General features: G+C 38.3%; 1 protein-coding gene across 3 annotated transcripts in view; it reads left to right on the top strand.

The window, feature by feature from the left end:
- The window catches only part of MEMO1 (mediator of cell motility 1), a 129,812-nt gene that overhangs the window by 64,084 nt on the left and 46,463 nt on the right, over window positions 1–19,265 (top strand). For all 3 annotated transcript variants that reach the window (XR_004352757.1, XM_032652603.1, XM_032652604.1), the window contains exons 2-3: window positions 737–818; window positions 18,737–18,805. Coding sequence is in view for 2 of the 3 variants with exons in the window: in XM_032652603.1 (XP_032508494.1) it covers window positions 737–818; window positions 18,737–18,805 (151 nt within the window). In the remaining variant the exon portion in view is untranslated. The remainder of the gene's footprint in view (window positions 1–736; window positions 819–18,736; window positions 18,806–19,265) is intronic.

Below are 19,265 nucleotides of genomic sequence, written 5' to 3'. Positions count from 1 at the left end.
CTTTGTTAAGTGGAAGGTTGGTTTCAACTACGATTTGTCTACACTGGAGAAAGAGGAGCAAAGGAGGGAGGCCACAGGCAAGGGAGTGGTTATAGTGATGGATCATCAAATCTCAGGATGGGTATAAAAAGTGGAGAAGAGAGGATGAAGGACAGTTGGAAAAGTGACTCCAACAGATTTCTAGACGTGAACTGGAATGATAGGAAGTGAAGAGAGTGGGATGCTTGAAATTGAGGTTTTTGAGGTGGTGTAGTTACACTGGTTATTGATATGGTGATGGGAATAGGGGGCTGGAGTGGATGGCAGGAAAGATCTTTTGAGTGTGGTAATGATCACTCCATGGATGTGATTTTAGTGATTAAGGCAGGTTTTGGTACTCTAAAATATATTCAGTTATTTTCTTTTCATATACTATATTTTTCTCTTTCTTGTTTCATTTTGTTTGATCATTGCCTCAAATTGTAGATTGTATTGTTCTTGAATGAAGATGGTTGTAAATAAATAAGTGGATGGATAAAAGCAAATTTTGTTGAATCAGTGCTTGTCTTTATCACATGGCTTGCTACTAGAAACTTTGTAGTTGGTTAAGTTTCAAACATTAACATCCAAAATGATGATCCACTGCCCATTAAGCTATTTTAGTTCCAAATAGGTTCAGTGAGGACTTTGTGTCATGTATGGTTATTAGTACTGTATTGCTTTGCTCACTCCTGTTTCTCTCTTTCTCTTTTTATAGGACCGCAACTGAATGCACAGCTAGAAGGTTGGCTTTCACAAGTACAGTCCACAAAAAGACCTGCTAGAGCCATTATTGCACCGTAAGTTTTAAGGGTCTTTACCCAGAATCTTTCATATGTTAATTATTAATAAAGAATGGGTATCTACGGATTGAATTAAAAATCAAATGCTGTGTTGAACTGAAGAAGTTATATTCACTAAATTTCATGATTCCTGTGGCTTTCACTTTAACTCAAGGATAAAGGAATTGGCTACTTTATTTTCTCAGATGCAGAAATATCAAAATTTACTTTTGGTAATAAAACTGACTTTTAAAACAGAGTTGTTTGCATTAGATAAACTTGGTGATTTCAGTAGTATTTGGTACAAATGAATAAGTTCTGTTTTAAACATTGAAAAGATCTACTTTAATCACATAATTTTAAACTTATAATGAAGAATGGATTAAACATAATATGGTGCAGTATGGAGTAGCAGCCAGATTTTTAGGGGAGGGGTAGACTTTTTTTTTTTTAATGAAGAAAATCTGTGACTATTTTGTCTATGTTAGAGGGCTTTTTGAGAACTACAGGCTAGCAAACATACAGTTAACTATGTGTCTGTGTATGATGTGAATTCAGTTAATTTTGATATGGTAAATGTTGGAGTTTGTACTATTTCTGTCACAGCAGCATCTTTTATGTGACTTCTGTTGAGTTCAGGTTGGTACCTTGATAAATAGTAAATAGTAAAAATAATAGCAACCACTTATTAAACAATAAGAGAATTAAATGAGTAAATACACATAAAAAGCTTACATTAATGTAATAATAAGTATTCCATAAATGTTATATATTTTTTGTGCCACACTTTTTGTTAAATACTCCATTTGTATGATCTAACTTCATCTCGTTTAAAAGATTCAGGAAGCTGACTATACTACTTACCAACTGTGACATATAAGTTATTTAATCTCTTGTGCCTTTGTCTCCTTGGTAAAATTGGAATAATAATATTACTTTCATACAGTTTTTCCAAAGATTAAATGAGCTAATCTTTATAAAACTTTTAGCATAATGACTTGCTATTACTTATTTTGTTATTCAGCAAATATCTACCAGGCTAAATGCCAGATACTCTTCTTTGTGCTGCTCTTTGAATAAAACAAAATCACTACTCTCGTAGTGCTTGCCTTTTAGTATTTGGGGAAGACAGACAGTAAATAATTATATTCTGTGTCAGGTGCTGATGGGTGCTAAGAAAAATAAAGCAGATAAGAAGATTGAGAGTGACAGTATGGGTAGGGAGTTGCTAGTTTAGATAGGATAGTAAGAAAAGGTCTTCCTCATAAGGTAACAGTTGAGTCTAAATGATGTGAGAGAGAAGTTATGCAGATGCCCAGGGAAAAAGGGTTTCAGGTTGAGGACAAAGCAAGGACAAAGGCTCTGGGGCAGGATACGCTTAATGTGTTTGAGGAAAAGCAAGGCCAGTGTAGCTGGAGTGGCGTGTGTGTGGAGAAGAGTAGTGGATGAGGTAGGCTGCGGGGGCTAGATTGTAGGGATGCTTTGTAGGAGAACATAAAAACTTTGGTTTTTGCTTCTTTTTTTTTTTTTTGCGGTACGCGGGCCTCTACTGTTGTGGCCTCTCCCGTTGCGGGGCCCGCTCCGTGGCATGTGGGATCTTCCCGGACCGGGGCATGATCCTGTGTCCCCTGCATCGGCAGGCGGACTCTCAACCACTGCGCCACCAGAGAAGCCCCAAACTTTGGTTTTTATTCCAAGTGATATGGCAAGTAATGAGAAATTTTGAGCAGCAAAGTGACATGATCTGACTTAGGTTTGAAAAGGATTATTCTTGCTGCTGTATGAACTTTCTGTTTTGTGGGGGCAAGGAGTCCAATTTCGGAGGCTTATTACTATAGTACAGAAAAGGGATGACATAATGCCTTTGGCTGGGAGCTAGAGGTGGAGGTGATGAGAAGCTGTATGTTCTGGGTATTTGGAAGGCAGGACCAATAAAATAGAAGAAGTCAAGGATGACTCTTAAGTTTGGGCTTGTGAAATTGGAAGGATGGAATTGGGGTTTGTACTAATTAAAGGAGAAAACAAGGGTGGAGGTGGGGAGTGGAATTTGAAGTGTTTATATAAAATCTAAATTTTATTCTGCCTGTGTTAATGTTGAGATACCTATTAGGTATCCAAGTGAGGCAGCTAGGTATATGAATCTGGAGTACAGGGAAGAAGGGCAAGGCTGTGTTGGCATATCACACTTAACACAGCTAAGTGTGTAACTTTAATCAGACATGGTTGCCTCGGGACTAAAATAGAGAAGAGGTTCAAAGACTAAGGCCTTAGGCAAGCCAGCTTAATTTAGAGGTCACGATGAAGATGAGTATTTGCAAAGGAGATTTTGAAGGAGGACCAGTGGGGAAGGAGGAAAACCAAGAGTGAGTGAAGTCTCTGGGAGGCAAAAGGATGAAAATGTGTCAGGGAGGAAAAGATGATCAGGTGTGTCAAATTCTGCCAAGCGGTCAACTAAGATGAGGATTGATAATTGGATACTATGGAGATTGCTGGTTATTTTAGTAAGAACAATTTCTGTGGGGCGGTGGGGATGAAAGCACAGTTGGAGTGGGTTCAAGAAAGAATCAAGGAGGGAAATGAAGACAGTGAGTATAGATCATTTTTTTGAGAAATTTTGCTATAAATCAAGGAAGTAGGGCAATGGGAATATGGTGTTGGGGAGAATTTTTATTGAAGGTGGGAGATATTAAAGTGTTTATAATGTTGATGACATGATCTAGTAGAGAAAGAAAAATTGATGCAAGGATAAGTTGGGAAGTTTGTATAAGTGAGATCCTTGGTTGGGTGAGAAACAGTGGATTAGTAATCATCTCTTTATAACATCTCATGAGATATGTTCTATTGTCATTCCCATTACTTTGCTGGTATTTGACTATTATGGTATACTACCTTCCTAGTTAAAACTTACTCTAAATGTGGGAGCTGAGCTGAATCAACATAAAATTAAAATGAGGTTAGTTATTCATGAAAAAGTAACTAGACTTGTTTGCTTCTTGTAGTTAGTTTTAAATTGAAATGTTTGGAAATGCCCTTGGAAATGAAATGTTTGAGTCTACGTTACAAATATATTAATTTGTAGAAGATTTCCAAGTTACCTTAGGTTTTAAAATGAATATTTGAAAATAGTTTTGGCTTTGGTGTGCATGTTTCTGCTATATAGTGACTTTGTAGTTATGTTTATGTATATATAGGCAATTTCTACTTTGTTAATATATGAAAACTTTAAATATAGTCAAGTTCATCTTATTATATTTTCCTTTCCAGAGTTACCTGGTTTTTTTTTGCGGTAAGCGGGCCTCTCACTGTTGTGGCCTCTCCCGCTGTGGAGCACAGGCTCCGGATGCGCAGGCTCAGCGGCCATGGCTCACGGGCCCAGCCGCTCCGCGGCATGTGGGATCTTCCCTGACTGGGGCATGAACCTGTGTCCCCTGCATTGGCAGGCGGACTCTCAACCACTGCGCCACCAGGGAAGCCCTCCTTTTTTTTTCTTTTCTTTTTTTTTTTTTAAGGTAGAAAAGCAACAACAAATATTTTCTTGTTATATAGGCACAAAAGTGTCTTTGTAAGAACGAGCTTATATAGTAATTAGACAACTTAAAATTTTTAAGATTTCTACTTTTATTTCAAATCAAAAACATACTTTTAAATTTTTATAAATTCTAGCTCTCTGGGACCACCTTTTCTTAGATTTTGCCTTCATAGGAATAAATCATATGAGGGCAACCTTAAAATAACAAACTCAGAACCTAGATAGCACACTTCTGAAAATGCTTAAACAGTTTGCTTATTTTTATATGGGTGTAGATTAAATAGAATAATGTCATTTATTGTTGATGTTATTAAAAGATTAGGGCTTCCCTGGTGGCGCAGTGGTTGAAAGTCCGCCTGCCGACGCAGGGGACACGGGTTCGTGCCCCGGTCCGGGAAGATCCCACATGCCGTGGAGCGGCTGGGCCCATGAGCCATGGCCGCTGAGCCTGTGCGTCCGGAGCCTGCAACGGAAGAGGCCACAACAGTGAGAGGCCTGCGTACCGCAAAAAAACAAAACAAAACAAAACAAAGCAAAAACAGATTAAATATTGACCCATAAACCAACTGTTGATCAATTTTAATGAATTCTAATCTATGTAACATAACCAGGCACATTTGGGAGAGGGATTCAAAAAAATTTAATTTGACTAAAAAATATCCTTTGGTTGCGTTTGGAACTATCTTACTTATATTGAGGCACAGGAGACAGTATGTGGCCCTGGGATATATATTGAAATGATCTCATGAGCTAGGAGTTCCAGAAGCCTTCTTACCATGACTGCCAGTTACCTTGATGCCAAAATTGTTGTTTATCTTGCAGTATTCAGCAATAACTCAGCAACCCTTAGAATGGAGCTGTACAGGTATACATCACTTAAGAAACATCTTATTGAATATAAAAATATAAGCAGATAATTGTGGAAGGGGCTTAATTTACATGATGAAATTATTTTTTACTGTCAAGCACAGACAATGAATATTGAAGGCCATACATTTAAAGCAGAATTTGATTTCTTAGTAGTTAACCAAGTAGGAATAGTATGGAATAAAGGATACTTTCACTTTTTGTTGTGTACCTTTTATTACGGTTTGACTTTTTTTTACTGTGTACATTATACCTTTAGTATAAAAACCTGTTTGAAAAATTTAAAAACTAAGAAACATTTATATAGAAGACCAGGTTGTATATAGTGAAGCATACCTGTAGAGCTCTACCAGTACATGTCATGAGACAATCTTCATAAATTATCTAGTTAACTTAAGTTACTGGAGATTTGCAGTCCTTGTTAATGTTAACAAACAATCTTCTAAACAGTCTCATAGTGCGTTCTGTGTTGTGTTGTGTGCTTATTTGGCTTGGTTTTGGTTTTGTCTCACTTCCTTTTACATAGTGAAAGCAGATGTGCCCTGTGTGAATGATAGGCCAGAAGACAGGCTCCTTGCATTAGCATAGAGTTTGAGCTAAATCTGGTAGAAACCATCAAGACTTTCCCAGTCTTGTTAATAGTAAGAAGGACTGGTAGGTTATTCATGGCAATATCTCAAATTATATATACTCTAGCAGTAAAAAAAAAACCCTCAATATGTAACATTGTGGTTAGTTTATTCTTACTTGACTTTTTTTTTTTTTTTTTTTTTTGCGGCACGCGGGCCTCTCACTGCTGTGGCCTCTCCCGCCGCGGAGCACAGGCTCCGGACACGCAGGCCCAGCGGCCATGGCTCACGGGCCCAGCCGCTCTGCGGCACACGGGATCCTCCCGGACTGGGGCACGAACCCACGTCCCCTGCATTGGCAGGCGGACTCTCAACCACTGCGCCACCAGGGAAGCCCCTTACTTGACTTTTTAGCTCATAATATTGTTTGCTTAATGTTTGTGAGATTCCATTTGTAAAAATAAAATATTCTAAATAATGACTGTTTTACCTGAATATTTCTTGGATATAATCATTTACTGATTTTTTTATCGAAGCAGGAATCTTTAGTGCCATTGAGCAGTGCCTGTGAAAGAAAAGAATAAAAGGCTAGGTGCAGCAAAATAAACCTGAGATGGAGGTTGCTGCTTCTGTAAACTGTTTGGGGCCAGTTGTCATTCAGGTTGATTCTGTACGTTTACAGGTGTTTTTAAATTTAGTTTCTAGGTTTGTAGCTCATATCTTAACTTAAGGTTGCAAACTTTGCTTATTGCTGGAGGAGATCTCATTTCATCTGGTCTAATCTTCTCATTTCATCTAGGGCAGTCTTTTATTTTGCATTTTTCCTGCTATTCAGTAGAATTAGGACTACGGAAATCTGACTTTGTTGAATTCAAGTAAGTGTTTATTATTCCCTATATCCACTTTGATGAAAAGCCTCTCATAGAATGTTTAGTAGACTCTTGGCATTCATAGTTGATATAAGTGAAAGTCCATGTGATGTAGTGATTAGTAATTTTCCTGAGGTAGGAATTTAAATTATACCACACTGCAAGGTTGCTGTATGGGAAACTGTCACTTAACTAGTGAATGATTGTGGACAGTGTGACCTTGCATCCTCATTTAATTGCAGCTCTCTGAGGGGCAGAGAAATTCTGGTAGGTTAGGAGCTGAAGTTGCTGATGCAAGGGATCTGCTGTGTAGGTATAAAGGGAGAAGCAAAAGTACTCTATGTTAAAAGAAAGATCAGTTTTTAGAGGTATGGTTTTAGCCTAATGACAAATTATAGATATAATAATATATATATATAATATATAATAATAGTATAATTTTGTATTTGTTTTCATGAGAAGTTACATTGAGAATCAGAGTTACCTGTAGCACCTAGCAGGGATGACTTTGTATTAAAGGTTTTAAGAACTCTGAAAAGACTGACTTAGACACACTTTTATGATGCATATTCAAATATCTGTAGAGCTCAAATTTTCATTGCTTTTCTGGCTGTTATGCAGAACCACTAAAGAAAAAAACGTAGCCGTTCCCTTAGCGAAGCCTCCTTTATTGTGAGTGATTCCTTACTGGAACCTGTTGCCACATACATGTAGAGTTATAGATTCTGTTAGCAAGAGAAGTGTGTAGGAACAGGATTAATGGTGAGAGTTGATGATTATTACTATGGCTTTATTCATTACCATATATCTGGGCCAGAGTAAAGGAAAGTATTACAAATTCTCTTCTTTGAATGTGACCTTGATCCTTTCATGAAGTAGAGTGAGTTCCTCACTATGGGGGATAAGTGAGTATGGGGTATACTTAATGATCAAAAAATAGATACACTGCAGTGTATTCTCTATCTAAGTTAAGAATCTCCCTGTCCTTGGGAGATGGGTTCAAGATGGCGGGGTAGAAGGATGTGCGCTCACTCCCTCTTGCAAGAGCACAGGAATCACAACTAACTGCTGAACAGTCATCAACAGGAAGACACTGGAACTCACCAAAAAAGATACCCCACATCCAAAGACCAAGGAGAAGCCACAATGAGACAGTAGGAGGGGCGCAATCACAATAAAATCAAATCCCATAACTGCTGAGTGGGTGACTCACAAACTGGAGAACACTTATACCACAGAAGTCCATACACTGGAGTGAAGGTTCTGACCCCCAGGTCAGGCTTCCTAACCTGGGGGTCTGGCAAGGGGAGGAGGAATTCCCAGAGACTCAGACTTTGAAGGCTAGTGGGATTTGATTGCAGGACTTTGACAGGACTGGGGGAAGCAGAGACTGCACTCTTGGAGGGCACACACAAAATAGTGTGCGTATCAGGACCCAGGGGGAAGGAGCAGTGACCCCATAGGAGACTGAACCAGACCTACCTGCTAGTGTTGGAGGGTTTCCTGAAGAGGCAGGGGGCAGCTGTGGCTCACCGCGGGGACAAGGACACTGGCAGCAGAAGTTCTGGGAAGTACTCCTTGGCGTGAGGCCTCCCAGAGTTCACCATTAGCCCCACCAAGAGCCTGTTGGCTCCAGTGCTGGGTCGCCTCAGGCCAAACAACCAACAGGGAGGAAACTCAGCCCCACCCATCAGCAGACAAGCATTAAAGTTTTACTGAGCTCTGCCCACCAGAGCAACACCCAGCTCTAACCACCACCAGTCCCTCCCATCAGGAAGCTTGCACAACTGCTTACATAGCCTTATCCAAGGGCAGACAGCAGAAGCAAGAAGAACTGTAATCCTGCAGCCTGTGGAATGAAAACCACATTCACAGAAAGATAGACAAAATGAAAAGGCAGAGGACTATGTACCAGATGAAGAAACAAGGTAAAACTCCAGAAGAACAACTAACTGAAGTGGAGATAGGCAACCTTACAGAAAAAGAATTCAGAATAATGATGGTGAAGATGATCCAGGACTTTGGAAAAAGAATGGAGGCAAAGATGGAGAGCATGCAAGAAATGTTTAACAAAGACCTAGAAGATTTAAACAGAGGTGAACAATATAATAACTGAAGTGAAAACTACACTAGAAGGAATCAATAGCAGAATAACTGAGGTAGAAGAACAGATAAGTGACCTGGAAGACAGAATAGTGGAAATCACTGCCACAGGACAGAATAAAGAAAAAAGCATGAAAAGCAATGAAGAAAGCCTAAGGGACCTCTGGGACAACATTAAACATACCAACATTTGCATTATAGGGGTCCCAGAAGGAGAAGAGAGAGAGAAAGGACCCGAGAAAATATTTGAAGAGATTATAGTCGAAAACTTTCCTAACATGGGAAAGGAAATAGCCACCCATGTCCAGGAAGCACAGAGAGTTCCAGGTGGGATAAACCCAAGGGGAAGCACACTGAGACACATAGTAATCAAATTGTAAAAATTAAAGACAAAACTTATTGAAAGCAACAAGGGAAGAAAAACACATAACATAAAAGGAAATTTCCATAAGGGTAACAGCTGATTTCTCAGCAGAAACTCTGCAAGCCAGAAGGGAGTAGCATGATATATTTATTTTATTTATTTATTTTTAAATTTTTTTTTTTTTTTAAATTTTTTTTTGTGGTAAGCGGGCTTCTCACTGTTGTGGCCTCTCCTGTCGCGGAGCACAGGCTCCGGACGCACAGGCTCAGCGGCCATGGCTCATGGGCCCAAACGCTCCGCGGCATATGGGATCTTCCCGGACCGGGGCACGAACCCGTGTCCCCTGCACCGGCAGGCGGACTCTCAACCACTGCGCCACCAGGGAAGCCCCAGCATGATATATTTAAAGTGATGAAAGGGAAGAACCTAAAACCAAGATTACTCTACCCAGCAAGGATCTCATTCTTTTTTTTTTTTTTTTTTTTTTTGTGGTACATGGGCCTCTCACTGCTGCAGCCTCTCCCATTGTGGAGCACAGGCTCCGGACGTGCAGGCCCAGCAGCCATGGCTCACGGGCCCAGCTGCTCCGCAGCACGTTGGGATACTCCTGGATTGGGGCACGAGCCCGTGTCCCCTGCATCGGCAGGTTGACTCTCAACCACTGCGCCACTAGGGAAGCCCTCTCATTCAGTTTTGACACAGAAATCAAAAGCTTTACAGACAAGCAAAAGCTAAGAGAATTCAGCAGCACCAAACCAGCTCTACAACAAATGCTAAAGGAACTTCTCTAAGTGGGAAACACAAGAGAAGAAAAGGACCTACAAAAACAAAACCAAAACAATTAAGAAAATGGTCATAGGAACATACATATCAATAATTACCTTAAATGTGAATGGATTAAATGCTCCAACCAAAAGACACAGTCTGGCTGAATGGATACAAAAACAAGACCCATATATATGCTGTCTACAAGAGACCCACTTCAGACCTACGGACACATACAGACTGAAAGTGAGGGGATGGTGAAAGATATTCCATGCAAATGGAAATCAAAAGAAAGCTGGAGTAGCAATACTCATATCAGATAAAATAAACTTTAAAGAATGTTACAAGAGACAAGGAAGGACACAACATAATGATCAAGGGGTCAATCCAAGAAGAAGGTATAGCTGTTATAAATATATATTCACCCAACATAGGACCACCTCAATACATAAGGCAACTGCTAACAGCTATAAAAGAGGAAATAGACAGTAACACAATAACAGTGGGGAACTTTAACACCTCACTTACACCAGTGAACAGATCATCCAGACAGAAATATAATAAGGAAACACAAGCTTTAAATGACACAACAGACCAGATAGATTTAGTTGATATTTATAGGACATTCCATCCAAAAACAGCAGATGACACTTTCTTCTCAAATGCACACAGAACATTCTCCAGGATAGATCACATCTTGGGTCACAAATAAAGCCTTGGAAAATTTAAGAAAATTGAAATCATATCGAGATCTTTTCTGACCACACGCTATGAGATTAGAAATAAATTACAGGGAAAAAGACAAACACATGGAGGCTAAACAAAATGTTACTAAATAACCAAGAGGTCACTGACGAAATCAAGGAGAAAATCAAAAAATTCCTAGAGACAAATGACAACGAAAACATGACAATCCAAAACCTGTGGGATGCAGCAAAACAGTTCGAAGAGGGAAGTTTATAGCAATACAGTCCTACCTCAAGACACAACAAAATCTCAAATAAACAATTAACCTTACACCTAAAGGAACTAGAGAAAGAAGAACAAACAAAACCCAAAGTTAGTAGAAGGAAAGAAAACATAAAGATCAGAGCAAAAATAAATGAAAGCAGTAGCAAAGATAATAAAACTAAAGCCTGGTTCTTTGAGAAGATAAACAAAATTAATAAACCTTTAGCCAGACTCATCAAGAAAAACAGGGAGAGGACTCAAATCAATAAAATTAGAAATGAAAAACGAGAAGTTACAACAGACACTGCAGATATACAAAGCATCCTAAGAGATTACTAGAAGCAAATGTATGCCAATAAAATGGACAACTTGGAAGAAATGGACAAATTCTTGGAAAGGTATAACCTTTCAAGACTGAACCAGGAAGAAACAGAAAATATGAACAGACCAATCACAAGTAATGAAATTGAAACTGTGATTAAAAATCTTCCAAGAAACAAAAGTCCAGGACCAGATGGCTTCACAGGTGAATTCTATCAAACGTTTAGAGAAGAGCTAATGCCCATCCTTCTCAAACTCTTCCAAAATATTGTAGAGGATGGAACACTCCCAATCTCATTCTACGAGGCCACCATCACCCTGATACCAAAACCGGACAAAGATGATAGAAAAAAAGAAAATTACAGACCAATATCACCGATGAAGATAGATGCAAAAATCCTGAACAAAGTACTAGCAAACAGAATCCAACAACACCATGGTGTATGATTAAAAGGATCATACACCATGATCAAGTGGGATTTACCCCAGGGATGCAACGATTCTTCAATATATGCAAATCAATCAATGTGATACACCATATTAACAAATTGAAGAATAAAAACCAAACGATCATCTGAATAGATGTAGAAAAAGCTTTTGACAAAATTCCACACCCATTTATGATAAAAACTCCAGAAAGTGGGCATAGTGGGAACCTACCTCAACATAATAAAGGCCATATACAGGAAACCCACAGGAAACATCATTCTCAATGGTGAAAAACTGAAAGCATTTCCCCTAAGATCAGGAACAAGACAAGGATGTCCACTCTCACCACTATTATTCAACACAGTTCTGGAAGTCCTAGCCACAGCAATCAGAGAAGAAAAAGAAATAAAAAGAATACAAGTTGGAAAAGAAGAAGTAAAACTGTCACTGTTCGCAGATGACATGATACTATACATAGATAATCCAAAAGATGCCACCAGAAAACTACTAGAGCTAATCAATGAATTTGGTAAAGTTGCAGGATACAAAATTAATGCACAGAAATCTCTTGCATTTCTATGTACTAACAATGAAATATCAGAAAGAAATTAAGGAGAAACAATCTCATTCACCATTGCAACAAAAATAATAAAATACAAGGGAATAAACCTACCTAAGGAGGTAAAAGACCTGTACTCAGAAAACTATAAGACACTGGTGAAAGAAATCAAAGATGACACAAACAGGAGGAGAGATATGCCATGTTCTTGGATTGGAAGGATGAATATTATGAAAATGACTATACTACCCAAAGCAATCTACAGATTCAATGCAATCCCTATCAAATTACCAATGGCATTTTTTACAGAACTAGAACAAAAAATCTTTAAGTTTCTATGGAGACACCAAAGACCCCAAATAGCCAAAGCAGTCTTGACGGGAAAAAACGGAGCTGGAAGAATGAGACTCCCTGACTTCAGACTATACTACAAAGCTACAGTAATCAAGACAATATGGTACTGGCACAACAACAGAAATATAGATCAATGGAACAGGATAGAAAGCCCAGAGATAAACCCACGCACCTATGGTCAAATAATGTATGACAAAGGAGGCAAGAATATACAATGGAGAAAAGATAGCTTCTTTAGTAAGTGGTGCTAGGAAAACTGGACAGCTACCTATAAAGGAGTGAAATTAGAACACTCTCTAACACCATACACAAAAATAAACTCAAAATAGATTAGAGACCTAAGACCGGAGACTGTAAAACTCTTAGAGGAAAACATAGGAAGAACACTCTTTGACATAAATCACAGCAAGATATTTTTTGATCCATCTCCTAGAATAATGGAAATAAAAACAAAAATAAACATATGAGACCTAATGAAACTTAAAATCTTTTGCAAAGCAAAGGAAACTATAAACAAGACGAAAAGACAACCCTCAGAATGGGAGAAAATATTTGCAAACAAATCAACGGACAAAGGATTAATCTCAAAAATATATAAACAGCTCATGCAGCTCAATATTAAAAAAATGAACAACCCAATCCCAAAATGGGCAGAAGACCTAAATAGACATATCTCCATAGAAGACATACAGATGACCAAGAGGCACATGAAAAGCTGCTCAACATCACTAATTATTAGAGAAATGGAAATCAAAACTACAGTGAGGTATCACCTCACACTGGTTAGAATGGGCATCCCTCAGTAAATCTACAAACAACAAATGCCGGAGAGGCTGTGGAGAAAAGGGAACCCTCTTGCACTGTTGGTGGGTATGTAAGTTGATACAGCCACTATGGAGAACAGTATGGAGGTTCCTTAAAAAACTAAAAATAGAATTACCATATGACCCAGCAATCCCACTACTGGGCATCTACCCAGAGAAAACCATAATTCAAAAAGACACATGAAAAAAAAGAAAGAAAAAAAAAGACACATGCACCCCAATGTTCATTGCAGCACTATTTACAATAACCAAGTCATTGGGAGCAACCTAAATGCGTATCGACAGCCGAATGAATAAAGAAGTGGTACATATATAAAATGGAATATTACTCAGCCATATAAAGGAACGAAATTGGGTCATTTGTTGAAACGTGGATGGACCTAGATACTGTCATACAGAGTGAAGTCAGAAAGAGAAAAAGAAATATAGTATATTAACGCATATTTGTGGAATATAGAAAAATGGTATAGATGAACTGGTTTGCAAGGCAGAAATAGAGACAGAGATGTAGAGAACAGATGTATGGAAACCATGGCTGGAAAGCGGGGGGTGGTGGTGGTGGTGGTGGGATGAATTGGGAGATTGGGGTTGACATATATACACTGAGATGTATAAAATAGATAGCTAATAAGAACCTGCTGTATAAAATAAATAAATAAAAATTTTAAAAAGATAAAAGAATCTTCCTTTCCTTATGCCACTATGTTGTCTTTAGGTCAAGCAAACTTTTAAACCTTCAGCTTCAAAAAGGACTGAAACCATGAAATCTAAGTTCTTATTATGAAACAAGTTTACCTTAGTTAATCGTGTTTTCGAAACTATCATCCTTCCTTGTAGTCTTACAGGATATATGATTCTTTAAGTATTCTTCCAGTTGTTAGGCTTGTTGCTTTTCCTACTCCATGGACTCCTCCCTTCTTCTTTGAACTATGTAAAGGTCTCTTAACGGTGCTTAAGAATGGGTTCTGGAGCTCTACTGCCTGGCTTTATATCCTGGAGTGCCACTTACTATCTGTATGACCTTGAGCAAGTTTCTTAACCTTTCTGCTTCAGTTTCTTCATCTATCAAATGAGAAGAATAATAATTCCTATCTCATAGAGTTGTTAGGATTAAAAGTAATGCTTTGAGTTACATAGAAGAGTGCCTGAGATGCAGTAAGCACTCAATTATCACCATAATCATAACTGTCCTCTTCTTCCTCCTACTTGGTCACTAAGATATGTCACTGTTTCTTTCTAGACCCTAGAGCATTGATTTCTCATTTCCCACTGACACTGACACCATTCTAGACCTAGACCGTGATATTACTACCTCACGCCACAGTTTCCAAGAGAGCTTCATGTAACTCATCTTGCCTCTAACACGTCCTTTGTGCTTGTGTTTTTCAGTACATGATAACAGTTTCATATTATCACTCCCTGTTCCAAGAGCACACAGCAGTTTTTCAGTAACTTGTTTTATCAAGGCCAGACTCTTCTGTCTGACTCTGGCTTAACATTACTCTCTTGTTCCATTCAGGCCAATTTCATATTTTCTCATTTACATCATACACTTGGACATTTGCTCATGTTTTTCCTTCAGGCTTTATTCCCTTCATGCCCATATCCTTCTACTTACTATTTCTTTCCTGCCTATACTTCAAGAATCTAACGTTTCTAAGAAGCCTTTCTGGCATTTAAGAACTGAGCTTGGGTAGGAACAGCATTGGTAAAACTGGGAGAGACTTAGAGTACAAAGGTTGATTTAGAGATCGGAGTATAGATTGGGGTTCAGGGCCTTTAAATTCAAGAAGAGTAAGGATTGAGAAGTGGAGGGATGTGAAGTGAGGGACAACTGAGAGCAAAGCAGTGTTGAAAATCTGAATGTCATTCAGGTTTGTGACAGACCAGGGCGGATCCAGATGGATCAGATGGTTTTTAAGGTCTGCATGGCCAGGTAAGATAGTGCATATCTGAACTGACAGGAGCCAGTGATGTTCAGATGAGGAACAGGTATTAAGTATCTGAAGTAGTTGGTATTGGTGTCTTGGGGACTGGAAGATTGGGGACATAACCGGTTAAAATAGAGCCCCTAGTTAGCCTAGAATATCAAGATCAGTGCAGGATGACAGCAAAACTGAATCTGCTGAGCCACAGAACAACTTATATTACCTTCTGGCTAAGATTAGACCTGGGTTGTGAGAATATTGCTATATTCAGGCAACTTGATAGGCTCCCTTGACAGAGGTGTAAGGATGGAGTGACTACCATTAATCTGACCAATAAAGCCTCAGTGATTTCAGTGTGCTTAGCATATGTCCCATATTACTTTACTCCTAATTAAGCACGCTACTATCTTGTATGGTTGTGATTGACTTATGTGAATCTCTTTTTCTGTGTCTATATCAGATGAGTATCATTTTTTTTTTTTTTTTTGCGTTACGTGGGCCTCTCACTGTTGCGGCCTCTCCAGTTGCGGAGCACAGGCTCCGGACGCGCAGGCTCAGCGGCCATGGCTCACGGGCCCAGCTGCTCCGCGGCATGTGGGATCTTCCTGGACCGGGGCAAGAACCCGTGTCCCCTGCATCGGCAGGCGGACTCTCAACCACTGCGCCACCAGGGGAGCCCTCATTTTTAAAGTAGAGCTTTACTGGGGTATGATTAACATTCAGCTGCATATAAAGTATGCAGTTTGATAAGTTTGAAATATGTATACACCTGTGAAATCATTACCACGATTAAGATAATGAACATATTCATCATCTTCAGAAGTTTCCTTGTGCCCTTCTTTCCCTCTCTGCCCTTCTCCCACCCTCCCACATCCACTGATTTACTTTCTGTCACTATAGATTAGTTCTTATTTTCTAGAATTATTTATTTTTATTTTTAATTGAAGTAGAGTTGATTTACAGTGTTGTGCCAGTCTCTCCTGTACAGCAAGTGACTCAGTTTTATACATACATATTCTTTTAAAAATATTTTTTATTGTAGAAGTATTTAAATGGAATCATATAGTATGAACTCTTTTTGTCTGGCTTCTCTCACTCAGCATACTTATTTTTTTACCATAATTATTTTGAGTGTGTCAATAGTTCATTCCTTTCTATTGCTGAAGAGTTATTTCATTGTATGGATATACTTCAATTTGTTTATCCATTCACCTTTTGAGGGACGTTTGGCTGTTTCCGTTTTTGGCTCTTGCAAATAAAAATGGGATGAATATTTGTGTACAAATCTTTGTGTGCACGTAATGCTTAAAAATATATATATATATATATATATATATATATTTAGGAGTGGAATCGTTGGCAGGAGTTTTACAGCAGAAGTATGTTTAGCTTTTTTTTTTTTTTTTTTTAAAGAAATTGCCAAACCATTTTCCAAAGTAGTTGTACCGTTTTACATTTCCTACAGACTGAGTTTCAGTTCTACATCCTTGCTACATTTGGTATGGTCACTCATTTTAATTTTAGCTTATTCTAGTGGGTGTTCAGTGGTAGCTCACTGTAGTTGTAATTTGCCTCTCCTCAATGACTAACTGATGTAGAGCCTTCTTTTGTGTGCTTTTTGCCATCCTGGTGTTTTGGGGTTTTTTTTTGCGGTACGCGGGCCTCTCACTACTGTGGCCTCTCCCGTTGCGGAGCACAGGCTCTGGATGCATAGGCCCAGCGGCCATGGCTCACGGGCCCAGCTGCTCCGTGGCATGTGGGATCTTCCCAGACTGAGGCTCGAACCCGTGTCCCCTGCATCGGCAGGCGGACTCTCAACCACTGCGCCACCAGGGAAGCCCCCGGTGTATTTTTTGATGAAAGTATCTGTTCACATCTTTTCCTATTTAACAATTAAAAAAAAATTGTAGTAACATAAAATCTACTATCTTAACTACTTTTAACCATTTATATAGTAGTGTTAAGTGCATTCACTTTGTTGTGCAACCAATCTTCAGAATTTGTTTTGTCTTGTAAAACAGTTACCTATATTTTTTAAAGTATTAGGTTGTTTTGAAATTTCTTTATATATTCAGATATAAATGCTTAATCAGACATATGCTTTTTCTTTATATATTTAGATATAAATCCTTTGTCAGATATATGCTTTACAAATATTTTCTCCCAGTCTGTGTTTTCAGTTTACTGTGCATCTTGAAATTGTCCATGATGGGAATGATTTAATCCACATTAATAGACAGATTGCTATAAATCAGGATTTTATTTTTTGTTGATTGTCTGTACTCAAGAAAAGTAATGGGGAAAGGTTAATAAGGCAGATGAAACTTCAAATTATGTTATGTCTGTAACCTTTACACTGTGACAAGCACGAAAAAATGAGGAAAGAAATACGCTTTCCAGTATTTGAAAAACTATTGTCTAATAAGCAAAGAAGTCATTCAAGTCATTGTTGAATGAGTGAAATTCAGACATATGTTTTCATTATTTCACTCTTGTCTTTTGCAGCCATTGCTTGGCTGTGGGTCAAAGAGTTCAGCTACCATCAGTGAAAGCATTCTGGGACAATCAATTGCCTAAGCTGAATTTGCAGTAAAGAGTATTTTATATTTTTTCATTGTTTGTCAGTTGTGTGATACGTCTCTCTTTAGTTCAGTAAAATTTATAATAAGCTTATGTACATATGTATACAGTTTTTTCCTACAGAGCCATTTGTTAAACATTTACTGGCTGTACACTAAATAGTAAGCATTAAGGGAAATATTTCTAGACTCACATAGCTTGAGTCAAGAAAGAAAAATGAAGTTGTGAAACAAAGTCATTGTATGGGTGATCAGAGAACCAATGTAAAGCTGAGACCAGAGGAGGAAAAGGATGGGATGAGTAGTAGGGAGAGAAAATGAAAGGCATAATACACAGAAGGTCAGGTCAATTCTCTTACCACTAAAGATGCAGAGGGACATGAGTTGTTTCTTGTAGATTATTTGTTTTGCTCTGATTTGACTTGGTCTTATCATTTTTATGTATGTAATAGTCTGTTTATGGTATTGAAGAGGAATATTAAGAGCGCATATATTATTAATGTTACATTAGCAACTTCAAATAAGCCTTGAATATTTCCAAATATAATTTTCCTTCAGACCAAATACTTTTTAACATTTAAAATTGGAACACAGGGGGACTTCCCTGGCGGTCCAGTGGTTAAGACTCCGTGCTTCCACTGCAGGGGGCACGGGTTTGATCTCTGGTTGGAGAACTAAGATCCTGCGTGCTGTGCAGCATGGCCCCCCCGCAAAATAAATAAATAAAATAACAGTGGAACACAGAACAATGATGTGTTCCCTGTTGTCTTCTAGAAGTTGCATCATTATCTGTCAATACATTGCTTTTTAATCTGTACACATAATGTTTACCATAATTATTAGATTTCTTTCAAAAGTTTTTTTTTTCCCAGAATAACTTGATTTTGAATCTGATGATTAAGTTAAACATTTTTTTGTTTTGTAGCCACGCAGGGTATACGTACTGTGGGTCTTGTGCTGCTCATGCTTACAAACAAGTGGATCCGTCTATTACGTAAGTAATATAGTTAGATACCATTTTGATTAGGTGGTTGGGAATTACAATTGCTTTGTCACTGAAGTAATTTGTTTTACATACTTATTATGTACTTGATTTCATTAAGAATTTGACTTTATAAATTTGATTATACCTTATATAGGTTATGAAAAGCTTTAATACTATTTTTCATTATCTGAACATTTAGCTTCTACCTTCCTTTTGTTTGGTAAAATGTTTAGTTCTGGAAGTGTTAGAAGGTTAATACAGTATTGTGATTTATACAAAATATGTATTTGGTCATTTAGATAACCAAAATATATTTCACATATATATTCAGTCTTTTTCCACAGTTACTGGCTCACAGCTCCCAAAACCCTTGGAATTTCCTAAGTGGTGAGAATGGCAAAGGTTTTTCTTGTATGTTAATAAGGTGACTTTCGGACCCCACCTAAGCGTGGGGCTGCCAGGTTGCCAG

This window comes from Phocoena sinus, chromosome 13, assembly GCF_008692025.1.
Source record: "Phocoena sinus isolate mPhoSin1 chromosome 13, mPhoSin1.pri, whole genome shotgun sequence".
Taxonomy (NCBI): Eukaryota; Metazoa; Chordata; class Mammalia; order Artiodactyla; family Phocoenidae; genus Phocoena; species Phocoena sinus.
Note: the sequence above shows the minus strand (reverse complement) of the source record. Positions and strands in the feature narration are given on the sequence as shown.